At 46.5% G+C, this 14,335-nt stretch overlaps 2 protein-coding genes across 7 annotated transcripts in view; both read left to right on the forward strand.

Annotated features, from left to right (window-relative positions):
- The window catches only part of LOC6504933 (GAS2-like protein pickled eggs), a 70,877-nt gene that overhangs the window by 38,438 nt on the left and 18,104 nt on the right, over positions 1 to 14,335 (forward strand). For 3 of the 6 annotated variants that reach the window (XM_044716776.1, XM_044716778.1, XM_044716777.1), the window contains 2 exons: positions 55 to 2,745; positions 2,797 to 7,450. The exons of the other annotated variants lie outside the window; for them this stretch is intronic. In XM_044716776.1, coding sequence (XP_044572711.1) covers positions 55 to 2,745; positions 2,797 to 7,383 — 7,278 coding nt within the window. In that variant the 3' untranslated portion in view covers positions 7,384 to 7,450. Of the gene's footprint in view, positions 1 to 54; positions 2,746 to 2,796; positions 7,451 to 14,335 lie in introns of those variants that run through there. 6 annotated transcript variants of the gene reach the window in all.
- LOC26514920 (ATP-dependent RNA helicase DBP2) lies at positions 8,189 to 13,632 on the forward strand. Its single transcript, XM_032453426.2, has 2 exons — positions 8,189 to 10,413; positions 10,493 to 13,632. Exons 1-2 carry the CDS (start codon positions 10,034 to 10,036, stop codon positions 12,669 to 12,671), a joined length of 2,559 nt encoding a protein of 852 aa, XP_032309317.1. The 5' UTR covers positions 8,189 to 10,033; the 3' UTR covers positions 12,672 to 13,632.

Below are 14,335 nucleotides of genomic sequence, written 5' to 3' on the forward strand. Positions count from 1 at the left end.
GTATACTGCGATCTAAATAGAGTCCTTGTTAATATATTACTCCGATGTGTTCAGGAAACCAATCGGAGAGCCGGCAAACCAAGCCGCGAAGCTCTGGTTATCAAGGATATTACTGAAAAACCAATTACTGAAAATGCTCAGGAGTCCGATGCACTTAAAAATGAAGAAAAGGACTTGATGTGGAAAGATGATGCCTGGATTGAAACTGAAACTGGAGATTCTGATTCGGCCCCCGGGGACTCTGAGGAGCATGAGCCAACACCCAGACAGGATGCTAAAGCAGGGGGCTCGGACACCCTGGAATACGACACCCATTATTCAGAAATCCTAGAAACCGAGTCCGATTCGGCCGAGCCAGAATCTGCGGAATCAGAAGAGGGCGAACTTGTGGAAACCCAGGAGGAGTTTGAAGAGGAGATTGAAGAAGAGATTGACGAAGAGATTGACGAAGAGATTGACGAAGAGATTGACGAAGAGATTGAAGAAGAGGTTGAAGAAGAGATTGAAGAAGAGATTGAAGAAGAGATTGAAGAAGAGATTGAAGAAGAGATTGAAGAAGAGGTCGAAGAAGAGGTCGAAGAAGAGGTCGAAGAAGAGATCGAAGAAGAGTATGAGGAGGAGTCTGTTTCCACCGAGGTAGATGTCTGGGGGGATGATTCCCACAAGACTATAGTTCGGGCTGCAGTTGAAGAGTCTATTGCATCCCAATCAATTGTGTCCATCGATCCTTCCGAGCCAGAGCCAGAACCTTCCCCCCGTGTCCGTGCTCTTCCTCCAAAGAAGGTTACAAAAGCCCCTTGGCGGAGAAAGAAGCCCCCTCCGAAGACCGTGAAGCCGGCCGATCTTTCCTCCCAAGAGGACCTGCTCCAACCGCCGGCGGGTGTAGTGTTCTCTTCCCTGGAAGAGGAATTGCAGTATATGGTGGGTAAAAAGGTCCTGGTGAGGTTCAGCAGTCCAGAGTCATCAAGAGCGGGCGGAAAACCCGACAACCTGAATGATTTTGAAGAGGTCTCATCAAAAGGTAGTTCCATTTCGATAGGTAAGCTGTCGCAAACAAAGTTGAAGACTTTCGAGATAACGGAGGATGCAGTACTGGGTGATTTCCTGGATTCCCACTTGCCGGACATCTCCCCCAGTCTGTGCGTGTGGCAGAGCGCGATGGGTGCTGATGGGAAATACAGTTGGGGAGTGGGTGCCCGGACTGGACCGCCTAGGGTGTTGGTGCGGAACAGTAGTCCGGAGTCACAAGGAGAGGCACCGCGCATGCCGCGCCGCGAACTGGCCGATCCGACTCCAGAAAAGCAAGCAGAAGTCGAGGAAGTCAAGCAAGAAGAGAAAATTCAAGAAGAGGATGCCCCCAATGTGCCCCCAACAGAATCGCGAGAAACCCCCAAGAAAACTGTGCCCATTAACGCTCCTCAGTCCTTACCCGAGTCCTCAGTCCTCACCCCATCTGACATGGACCTCATAGACCGCATCTTGAATCTTCGGAAGGACAATCCGTGTCTGGTTCTGACGCCGGATGGCAGATTGACTGTGGAGAAGAACCCGACCCCGTCGAGAAAGGAGGAAGAACTTGACCCTCTGTCGCCCGCGTATCTGGAGCTGAAAATGGACCTAGCCCTGCCGGACGAGAGTGCGTTCACCTCCCGAGCCGATTACCTGGAGGCCCTGGAGAAGTTCAATTTCGCCCAATCCAAGCCTCGTGTTGCACTCCGAGTTCCAGCCTGTGTGAAGACGGCGGTTCTTAATCAGAACAAGGGTGATGCCGTTTCGAAGCTGCAAAGGAGTACTACGGAGACATTGTCATTCGATGGAACTGACACGAAAGAAGACATCAGACCCGATAGTCAGCACCAGTTCTTCCACGAAACATGCGACAAGTGCGGCTGCCGACCGGAGTATCGCAGGAAACAAACTAATCGGAAGGTCTTCTTCACCCCTCGCCGTGAGGAAAGGATCTACGAAGATTCTTCCGATGCAGAGCACGAGGAACCGATCGGTGATGGGAAGTACAAGAAGCGCGCTGCGACGCCACCAAGGAGACGCGCCGATAAGAAAGCTTCCTCGATTTCAGATGAGGCGCAGGACAAAGGGACCGAAAACCAGAACCTCACCGCCACCAATATTGTCTTCATAAACAGTCCACCGCAGAAGAAAGATCTGAATATCGGAAACATCCTTAAGAACCTCCCACTGCCGGACATAAAAAAGCGTAAAAAGACTAAGAGCGAAAGTGAAGAAACTGACGAGTCTTCTGAGCCCAAACGACCCAAGACCAAAAAGAAAGCGACAAAGGGGAAGAAAGAACATCGTCGAATCCAAATTGAAGAAAGCGAAGAGGACTTCAGTGAAGAGGCTGCTCAGCCCAAGCGATCAAAGACCAAGAGGAACCTCCCCAAGAAGAAAGAACGTCGCTCTAAGCATTATGAGGAAAGCGATGATAGCGAAGAGTCTTCTGAGCCCAAGAGAGCCAAAACCAAGAAGGTCCCGAAGAAGGGGAAGAAAGAGCATCGCCGTAAGTCTCGTGAAGAAAGCAACGAAGAAGAGGAAAGCGAAGAGTCTTCTGAGCCCAAAAGAGTCAAGACCAAAAAGAACGTCCCAAAGAAGAAAGAACATCGCCGTAAGCCTCGTGAAGAAAGCAACGAAGAAGAGGAAAGTGACGAGTCTTCTGAGCCCAAACGTGCCAAGACCAAGAAGAATGCACCAAAGAAGGAGAAAAGAGCGTCGAGTTGTCGCCATCAAGTAAGTAGTCTGCATCTTTCATACATCTCCCCGTTTTAATGATTTCCAAAGGCCTGCAGATGCGGTCGCACTCTGAAATGTCGTCGGAAACCCATAGCTCTTCCTTACAAACCGATAAGTCATAATAAGAGTGAGCCTGAATGCTCGGGATCGGAAAGAACCCATTCTCCGAAAATACCAAAACAGAGCGAACGGCCTCCAAGCCAGGAATGTCCTAGCCCTACCTATTTGGAATCTAATGAGAGAAATGTAGTGGAACCCTTAGTGGAACCTGTAGTGGAACCTGTAGTGGAACCTGTAGAGGAACCTATAGAGAATCCCGTAGTGGAACCTGTAGTGGAACCCGTAGTGGAACCCGTAGTGGAACCTGTAATGGAACCTGTAATGGAACCTGTTGTGGAACCTATAGTGGAACCTGTAGTGGAGCCTGTAGTGGAACCCTTGGTAAAACCCGTGGTGGAACTAGTAGTGGAGCCCGTATTGAAACCCGTATTGAAACCCGTATTGAAACCCGTATTGGAACCCGTATTGAAACCCGTAGTGGAACCCGTATTGAAACCCGTATTGAAACCTGTATTGGAACCTGTAGTGGAACCTGTAGTGGAACCTGTAGTGGAACCCGTAGTGGAACCCGTAGTGGAACCCGTAGTGGAACCCGTAGTGGAACCCGTAGTGGAACCCGTAGTGGAACCCGTAGTGGAGCCCGTAGTGGAGCCCGTAGTGGAGCCCGTAGTGGAGCCCGTATTGAAACCCGTATTGAAACCCGTATTGGAACCCGTAGTGAAACCTGTATTGAAGCCAGTATTGAAGCCTGTATTGAAACCTGTAGTGGAACCTGTAGTGGAACCTGTAGTGGAACCCTTGGTGGAACCCTTGGTGGAACCCTTGGTGGAACCCGTGGTGGAACCCGTGGTGGAACCCGTGGTGGAACTAGTAGTGGAGCCCGTAGTGGAGCCCGTATTGAAACCCGTATTGAAACCCGTATTGAAACCCGTATTGAAACCCGTATTGAAACCCGTATTGAAACCCGTATTGAAACCCGTATTGAAACCCGTAGTGGAACCCGTAGTGGAACCCGTAGTGGAACCCGTAGTGGAACCCGTAGTGGAACCCGTAGTGGAACCCGTAGTGGAACCCGTAGTGGAACCCGTAGTGGAGCCCGTAGTGGAGCCCGTAGTGGAGCCCGTATTGAAACCCGTATTGAAACCCGTATTGAAACCCGTATTGAAACCCGTATTGAAACCCGTATTGAAACCCGTAGTGGAACCCGTAGTGGAGCCCGTAGTGGGGCCCGTATTGAAACCCGTATTGAAACCCGTATTGAAACCCGTATTGAAACCCGTATTGAAACCCGTATTGAAACCCGTAGTGGAACCCGTAGTGGAATCCGTAGTGGAACCCATAGTGGAACCCATAGTGGAACCCATAGTGGAACCCATAGTGGAACCCATAGTGGAACCCATAGTGGAACCCATAGTGGAACCTGTAGTGGAACCTGTAGTGGAACCTGTAGTGGAACCCGTAGTGGAACCCGTAGTGGAACCCGTAGTGGAACCCGTAGTGGAACCCGTAGTGGAACCCGTAGTGGAACCCGTAGTGGAACCCGTAGTGGAACCCGTAGTGGAACCCGTAGTGGAACCCGTAGTGGAACCCGTAGTGGAACCCGTAGTGGAACCCGTAGTGGATGTGTGTGATTCTCCGCCCTATAAATGTGACGATGATCATCGCAAGGATAGTCCCTGTCGTATCCTGTCGCCGGTAGGTAGTGTAACTGTGGAAAAGGACCCCCCCAAATTAGAACCTGAGGAGAGTGATGAGGAAGTCCCTTTGCTCAAAAAGGAATCCTCTATAAAATGTCGCAGTGCCCCAGACAAAGACTTCACTCCTCTGCTAACTGACGACGAAGTCCGTAGTTTTCGAAGCTATAATCTACGCAAGAGGTTAAAAATTACATCGCCATATCTCTCCGATGTGAAGGAATGTACAGAGCCTTCCAGCAGTGCCACCACCCTTTTGTTTAAAAAGCGGACACCTCAGAAAGGACCTGAATATACCAAGCCAATAGCTCACAAGGAACCTCTAGATACCAAGCCAATACTTCGTAAAGAACCTCAAGGTACCAAGCTAATACCTCAGAAAGCACCTCGAGATACAAAGCCTACACCTCCAAAAGAACCTCAAGATACCAAGCTAATACCTCAGAAAGGACCTCAAGATACAAAGCCAACACCGCCGAAAGGACCTCAAGATACGAAGCCAACACCTCAGAAAGGACCTAAAGATACCAAAATTAGGAAGTACAAATCTCGTTTATTGCAATGGGCACAGGAAAGTGTGGAACCCATAGACCCGCCGGCGCCGCCGCAAGAAACCAAACCTGGTATATACTTTTTTGTGCCATGGGATACAAAAGATACTTCCCGGTCCAAGAAGAAGGAGAACTCTATGGCTACGAAACCAGTCGCTGTTCAGAAAGATACTTTGAAGGCCAAGAATATCAAAAAGAATGTCTCTAAAATTTCAACCCGTAGCGCTGCTGGCCAAACTGAAGAATTATTTTTTGAGGATACTTCCAAGGATCAGAAGGAACCTGTAACTACGAAACGCAATTCTTGTGAACAGACTGAAGAACATTATTTCGTGGATCAAGATTTCAGGACTCCCGTGGGTAAAAATACTAAAAAGATCAAAGAACCTGAAATTACCACACGTAGTGCTTGCGACCAAACTGAAGAGCATTATTTTAACGATCAAGATTTCATATTTCCAATCAAAGATTTAAAATCGCCACAAAAATACATAGTGGATGACGGTGAAAAGCCAACTTGTTCGAAGTATGTCAAGAACAGAGGTCGAACCATTGCTGCAGAGATGCCAGAAGATGATCAGCCTTTGAAATCTTCAGAAGATGTCATGCATTCTTCAGCAGAAGATGAAGGCAAGGCCCCAGCATGGGATGATCTGCCAATTAGGTCCTCGAATGGTGGAAAATATTCCAATAATAGCGAGGCTCTCGAGCTTGAACGTGCTTCAGAGAATTGTACAGCAGCCACAGAAGAAACTGCATCCAATATAACATATATCAAGGTAGATAATAGAAAGACGTATCTCTTTGAGATAGAATCTCAAAACTCACCGGAAGAGACGCAGTACGAGTCTTCAATTGCTTCCGAAACAAGATCAGTTGTCGAGGAAAAAATCAATCAAATAATGAAGAGAATTGATAAACTTTCAGTGCCACAAGATGAAAATGAAGCAAGATCTCATACCAGCGAGAAATCAGAACACTTTGTAACAGAAATGGAGTCCATTTGGGCGTCGATTCGGGAAGTGGAAGACGTAAACCATTGTACTCTGGAAATAGTTGATCTTCCCGTCCATATAGAGTACATATGGAGGAAGGTGTCTAAAGTCTTGTTGAGATACCAGTTCCTGGCGACGAATGATGTTTCTCAGGATGTTCATAAGAATCTCACCCGTAAGATTCGAATGGAGAAGGCTTCCATTTACAAGGAACCAAAAATGTACAATACACAAGCGAATGAATCTGCTGTTGATCTGGAGCGGAAGAGGAATTCTCTGGATATTCCAACTAGCCAAAGTCCAGTCCGGTCCAACATAGGTTCCAGGACTTCTCATAGCTCGGCTTCTAGCAGCGCTTCCAAGAGAAAGAGATCCACAGACACCGACCAGTCCGTCAGGAAGAAGATCAAGAAGATTAGACCCGTGATCCAACATCGTATTGCTCGTAAAATCCCCAAACGTGTCCGAATGAGTTCAAAGAAGCACGAGTTCACCAACGATCACCTATCTCTGAGTGTTGCAGGGCTGTTCAAGTTCTTCCGAGAGCTGAATGCGGAGACTGAGGGCGAGCCGCTCGATATGAACAACCCTTTCAAGTCAAACATTACAATTAATTTGTCCAGATGCTTCAGGCCGACCGGCACCCAAAACACTACGCCACTGAAGAAATCAAAGTTCCTTGAGTATCGCCAGAAGCATTCGAAATGCGATCGTGAAAATAGATTTGATCAAGCTCGAAAGTTTGATTTCGAATCAGATGAGGACGATGAGGAAGAGGTAGAAGGTCTTGTAGCCCAGGAAGTAACCCAGTCAGAAGCCCAGGAACTATCCCAGTCAGAAGCACAGGAAGTATTCCTGTCAGAAACAGAGAAAGAAGTCCAGCAAGTATCTCAGAAAGAATCGCAGGAAGAAACCCAGGAAGAAAGCCAGGAAGAGACCCCGGAAGAGACCCCAGAAGAGACCCCGGAAGAGACCCCAAAAGAGACCCCGGAAGAAACCCAAGGAGCAACCCAGGAAGAATCCGAGAATGTATCTTCACACTCATGGACGTCGGATGAGTCTGATGGTCGTTATCGTTATGCCTTGTTCCGAATTCCTGAAACCGAAACCGAAGAGGAAGCCACAGCCGAACACTGGAAGGAAAAGATTGCCCTACTGGGTCAAGAGTTCTTGGATACCAAGGCAAAGTACGATGTCTGCGTCAAGGACAATAACAACTATTGCAATAAACTAAGGAGAATCAAGTTTTCATGCAAGCATATTGCAAATACCGCAGCCTCAGAGGTCCTCAATATGCTTTACGCCAATGAGCAAAAATTGAAAGATGTCCCGTAATCTGTATATCCTGTATCTTGTTATGAAATAAATGTTACTTGTTATTATGAGCATTCCAAAAAGTAAATAGTATTAGTTGTTCATTTTTAAATGGAAATACTAGTGCCCCCCCTAAAAATACTTTGATACAAGCCCATATCCTCGCTTCTCACAAAATCTATCTAGAAGACGTCTAAAAGTTCTATGAAAACAATGTTAAATTTATAATTTAATACTGAAACTATATTTAAAAATATTTGGGAAGAATTGTATTCAATTTTTAATTTTTAGATATTTAGACATTACAAGCGTTATCCTAAAAGTAGAGCCCTCCTCCTCGCTTCTCATAAAGTTTAGCTGGAAAATCTATAAAAATTCTTTAAAATATTAATGTTAAATTTATATTCAACACTATTTTGGAAGAATGGTATTCTTAATTTTAGATTTAAATGTTAATACTTAAAAATAGTTAAAAAGCAAAAAAACCTTCAAGACTAGACATTAAAAGCTCTATCTTAAAAGTAGAGCCCTTCTCCTCGCTTTTAATAAATTTTAGCTGCTAGACCTTTACAAATTCTTTAAAAATTAAATATTAAATGTAAAATTTAATATTCTTATTCCTATTATTCTTAATACTAAAACTTATTTTATTTTATTACACATTTCTCATTTCAATTCCCGAGAACAACTAATTCTTGTCGCTGCTCTTTGCTTTTGGCCAGATTGTTGTTTGGTCGGATGGCATGTGCCATAACCGCAGTCCTCCCCCTTTTGGCCACGCCTCCTCACCTTACCTGAGTGTCTTGGCCCTCTTTTTTTTTGTTTTTTGTTGTTTTGTTTGGCTGTTAGTTGGTTTTGTTGTTGCTTTTAGTGGCGCCAGTAGCACCCGACATCGTCACGCTGGAGGCCAATAGCAAGACCTCAACCCGTAGACAATTTGTCTTGACTTGTTGTTGCTGGCTGGCTGCTGCTGTTGGTGGTTTTTTTGCCTTTTTTTTTTGCTTTTTTGCTTTTTGCGTTTTGTTTTGGCTTTTTTGGTTTCGTATCGGCAACAAGATCTCCTGCTGCGTCTCCGCATTGTTGTTGCAATTGCTGTTGCAGTTGCAGTTGCATTCAGAGTTGTTGATGCCGCCGCCTTCTTATTTTTTTTGTTTCTTTGCCACAGAATCCAAAGCCAACTTAGTTTTGTGGCCCCAAAGCACATTGGAACTCCACTGGGTTCTCCAAGTGTTGATTAATACCATGAGTCGTAGGATTATGGCCACAAAAAAATACCAAAAATCACTCCAAAATAATGGCTTTTTATAGTTTATAGTTAAATGAAACCTATTATAATAGATCTTTTAGATTATTATTATTGTTAAAAGACCCTTAAGTCCTCTTAAGATGCTCCCAAAATAAAACTTTTGTTTCCCAAGTACCGGATATTTATATTTCAAAACTTTTCTTAAACAAGTACTGTGATTATGGTGAGAAAGTACTGCTGTACCACTGTAGCCACACACAGCGCTGCCTCACCTGTACAGTGGAACACCTAGCCCCTCCCAGACTCTGCCTCCCAGGCCGCCAAATATTTTTTCGGAAAAAAACAGGAAAAAAAAACTCCGCCCCGGGCCGGGCCGGTCCGGGCAGTCAGTCGTACTCCTCGGATCCGTACTCGATATGGTGATGGATATGCGTGCAGCATGATCATGAAGTCGCTTTGATCTTCTGTCTGCGCTGTCTCGAAATAAATGAAATGACTCAGACACGGGCATAAATTTTGCAACAAATGCAACAAAAATTTAAGAAAATATACTGCCGGAAATGTCATAAGCGCATAAATATAATTTTTTGATAATTGTATGCGTTGCGAAGCGTTAATGGAACTTTAATTGAAACTCCTTCAAAAATCGGCGAAATAAAAACGAGATGTTGCAACCAAAACAAATCTTTTTAAATAGCCCAGAGATTCTCGAGAGGGTGGGCGGCAGAACTGTTGATGTCTTCATCATGGTTTTTTGCAAAAAAAAAAAATATGTATGGCAATTATGACTTGATGGCCGTTTCAAAAAAAAAAACCAAAGAAGCACAGCTAAAGGGGTGGCCAATTAGCCAAAGGAGATCGTTAGCTGTCTGGCGATCATTAGCGAATTGTCTTAACGATCTGTACAGCCAATTGCTTGCCAATTTATCTAGTTAATTATACGGATTTTCTATAGTTAGAACTCTATACAGTTGATGGAGGGATGGAGAGAAACTGCACAAAATTATACATTTCTTGGCGGCATTTCTTGAGAGCAACTTTGTTGCCGAGTGTTTCCCGTTCCGTTCGGCTAATTGAATTTGATAAAAAGCCCGCATATGCTTCTAATTGAACGAAACACACAAACAAAGTCGGTCTAAATATCTAGAGATAACAGAAAGCTATGCTGATAATGATTAAGGCCCTAACATTCGATTGGCAACAATCCTAATTGTCTTTAAAGCCAAAATAATACCAGCTCCCCCAGCTGTGTGTTTGCTCCCCAAAAACAAACCGTTTTCCAACACTGACTTGTCAAGCAGCTGTCACTTGGCTTTCTGTCAGATTACTTGAAAATTTTTCCTCAAAGCGAAAAGGTCTAAAAAGTGAAAACTTGGCAGAAAATCAAAAAAAAAAGGGAAAAAACTTAAAAAAATTGTAAAAAAAATGGGTAACCGTCGTGAAAAGCACCAGAAGAGTAGCCGTTCTCAGCTAAAGTCGAAGAATCCGCGCAATGAGCCCGACGAAGTAAAAAATCGCGAAAAGCAAAGGGAGCGGGAGATGCGCCGAGCACGTTCCAGGAGCGAAGATGTTAACCTGAATGCGGTGCAGCTTAGGTCCCTTACTCCGCCACTGGACCAGATGCCCGGAAATTTGGCGATTGTGCGCCGGGTCTCAGTGTCCAGTTGGTGTCCGTCGGCCAGTTCTAGTAAGGGGAGCCCTTCAGGCTCGCAGTCTGATTCCGAGTCGGAATCGAGTTCCAATGCCGACAGACGCGAGTGTACTTTTAAATCCAAATCTGCGAAAAGCATGGGTAGTAGTCGCAGGTGCGTTCAAAGGGGGTTATTTTCTTTTCAATTTCAGCCAACTTTTAAGAATTCCCTTTTTTTAACAATTTTTTTAAAGGATTTTTTTGAAACCTTCAAATATGGTTGTTAGGAGCCGTAGCTCGTCCAGTTCCAAGAGTCGCTGCAGAAGTAGAAGCCCTCATTGGAGAGATAAGATGAGGGCTTCCGAGGAGACCAAGCAGGAGCAGAAAAGCAGCGTCAGTCGCAGCAGCAGCACCACCACCACTCGCACCACCAGCAGCGTCAAAAGCAGTGCCAGCAGCACCAATCTATCCAAGAAACTGCTGCTGCAGAAAGCCATGTCCAATAGACGGATCGTGATCAAGGAGACCAGCTCGTCCAGTAGCGAGGAGAGCGAGGAGGAGCCGTCGACCAGCCGGGGTGCTGGCAAGATTGGCAAGAAAGGCCGCAATAGCTTCTTCGCCGCAAGAAGCTCAAGCAACTGGGCGAAGTCCTGGAAGAGGAGTGCCAGCCAGAGTTCGGAGACTTCTCGGGATGCATCCCATTGTCGTAGTCGTAGCCGCAGTCCCAGACGTAGGCGTAGTCGTAGCTGCACCCGGGATCCGTGCACCTCCCGCAGCACCCTTCGCAGCACCGTCGTCCGTATCGGCAGTCCCTGGCGCAGTTCTCCGGCCAAGTCGAAGCTCTCCAACGAGTCCTCCAGTCGCAGCAGCAGTCGCGAGAATAAGACCTGGTTTGTAACCAATAACCAAGCGGAAAAGACCACCAGTTCCGTCCGCAACCTTTCAAATCCCTGGAAAATGGAGCCCAAGAGTCAGCGTCTGACCGCCGCCGAGAAGGCCAACAACCAGGCGGAGGACTATCGCAACAAGCACGAGATATCCGTGGGCAGTAACGATCCCAGGCCGATACCCAAGCCGGTGACTTCGTTTCAGTTTTCGGGCCTGAGCGAGACCATCGTACAGGAACTGCAGCTGCAGACCTTCACGGAACCGACTCCGATACAGGCCCAGGGTTGGCCAGTCGCCCTGGCCGGCATAAACCTGGCCATCATCTCGCCCTCCGGCACGGGCAAAACTCTGGCCTACTTGCTGCCAGCCATCGATCACATCATGTCCCGCAAGCCCGTCGGCCACAAGGCTGTTGGTCCGATAGTTCTCGTCCTGGTGGCCACCCGGGATGCCGCCGTCGAGGTCCACAAAGAGGCCCAGGTCTACACTGTGCGTCGCAACTTGCGCAGCCTTTGCCTGTGCGGCATGGGTCCGCGCCAGATGCAGGTGACATCCTTCCGTTCCAGCTGCGAACTGGTGATCGCCACTCCCGGGCGCCTCCTTGACATCCTGGCCGAGTCTGGCTCGGATCTGGCCTACGGACTGCAGCGTTGCTCCTTCATGGTCGTCGACAGCACCGATCGGATGCTGGAGATGGGTCTGGAGGGCCAGCTGAGTCGCATCTTCCGCCAGTTGCCCAGAATTGCCCAACTGATACTCGCCTCCACGACGTGGTCCCGCGGGCAGGAGCGTATGGCCCGGAAGTTCCTCGGGGATTATACCCTGGTTCGTGTCGGTCCCACTGTCAACTCCAACTACAAGATCCACACCCGTCAACGAGTCAGGATACTGGATGAGGAGGACAAACGGGATCAGCTGAAGAAGGAGCTCACAGAGATCTATGATTCCAGCAACGATCCCGGGAAGGTGGTGGTGTATGCGGAGCGCAAGCGTCGCGTGGACGAGCTAGTGTCCTTCATCCAGGAGTATGTGCCGTGCGACGGCATCCACGGCGGACGCACTCAGGCGGAGCGCGACGACGTCATCCAGGACTTCCGTGACGGCGTCTACAACATTATCGTGGCCACGGACCTGACATCCCGCGGCCTGGAGGTGCCCGGCATACGCTATGTGATCAACTACGACTTCCCCAGCTCCATCGACGGCTATGTCCAGAGATTAGCTCGAACGGGCTGCTCCCTGTCCGACGGCTGCGAGGCCATTAGCTTCTTCACCGTCGAGAACGAGAAACACGCTAAGCCGCTGGCCAAGATCCTGGAGGAGTCCAACCAGTACGTCGATCCCCGGCTCAAGGAGTGGGCCAAGTCCAATAGGTTCGCCGGAAATGGAGCTGCCGTGCGCGGGGCCCTTGGAAAGGCGGCCAAGTCCGGGAAGGGCAAACACAAGAAGAGTGGCGCGAATGGTCGCAGGACTGGAAAGAGGGGTGGACGCGGCGCCAAAGCTAGGAGGAATAAGCTTCGCCAGCGTGCCAATCGCAATCGCTAATTGTTATCGATTAGCCGACTAGGCTCATCCCTAACCACGTAAGAGATCTAAACATACGTAGCTCATCTCTAGAAAATTGAACTTTAAGAAAAACTTTGCAATTAAATTTTAAAGAAAAGCTTAGCTTGCTTAATTAATATTCTTCAAAAAATCACATACTTCAACCACAACTCGCTTGAATCCATAACAGAGCCAATAAACCCAATAAATTTCATTTCGATTACGTTTCTGGAATTGGAAAAAATTAAGAACGAAGACTGAAGGCCTGAAGACTGAAGAATGCACGTCCACAGAAGAAAGTTGTGCATTCAGAGCGAGGACGTGACGAAATGCAAGTGTCACTTTAACTGCCCATACGGAAAACAAATAAAATCAAGAACATTTACAAATTCAAATCATGAAAGCCCGCAAACACAGCCTGGAATTTCCGAAAAGCCTTTTGGCGAAAAAACATGACATTTTATTATAAATGTATATCCTCATTAGTCGTACAAAATCTGTGATGTATGATATAAATTGTTTGCAATTGATCAGCCATGGTAATTCCAATAAACAACCTTAACAGCGGGACGGAAAAAATATTCGACAAGATCTTGGGATTCGAACTCGAATCGTTTTGATTTTCAAACTCGATCGGCTATTCGATCGCCTACCGTCCGAATGTGACATATATGGGTCAATATTTTTATTTAGTTGTTTGCGCCAAAAGCAAATGGAAATGAATCAAAATTCATTAGAGCTGAATTTATTGTGTTGGCCATTTGATTTCAACTTCAACCGGCTGATTGGAGTGCAAAAAGGGGGGGGTGTCTACACTTTAATACATAAATATATATATATCGCCTATATCGCCTTCCGATATCGGTTCAACACAGGTGGCTTGCAGCTGAGTTTTATGTGCAGAAAAAATAGATATATTGTATATAGGTATGGGTGGAAAAAAAAGGGGGCGGCAGGCCGTGTCTAATCCGATTTTGACTTTATTAACGGTGCAATTTGTACCGACAACGGGAACCGAACTCCCAAACTGCCAAACTGTGATGGCTGTGCTGGGATTTTGGCCATTTTATGGTCAGTTTTTAAAGTGTTTTTAAGGCTAAAAGGGGGCTATAGTGGAGTTTTAGGCTATATTCTACAGTATAGTGTTGGGATGTCTAGGAATATCTTGAGATCTCCTAGAACTTATCGATATTTACCGATTTTATCGATATTTATAAATATTAGGACATTTTATTTAAAATACGTGGGATATTTATAAACATTTTATGGAAATATTTATTTGCTAGTCATCTTTTAAACATTTATTTTTAAATAAATAAAAAATCACCATAATTTTCAATCATGACTAGACTGCTAGTTTTTATAAACTTGGCCCTATTTGGCAGCACTGGCCTTTGAGCCAAAACCGCAAGCGATTATTATTTATGGCCGCGAGTGCAAGCCCCCCACAAATTGTATGCTAATCGCTCGGACTCCAAGACTTTGGCAGCTGTCCCAAGTGGAACTGGACACTGGACATGGGACACTGGACACTGGACACTGTATCTGGACATGAGCACTGGGGATACTGAGGACACATGGAGTTCATGGAGTACATGGGGTACCTGGGTTAAGACCCACCTCTATTGTTTCGGCTCTTGTCTAGGAGTGTGCCTGATTTATGG

This window comes from Drosophila ananassae, chromosome XL, assembly GCF_017639315.1.
Source record: "Drosophila ananassae strain 14024-0371.13 chromosome XL, ASM1763931v2, whole genome shotgun sequence".
Lineage (NCBI taxonomy): Eukaryota > Metazoa > Arthropoda > Insecta > Diptera > Drosophilidae > Drosophila > Drosophila ananassae.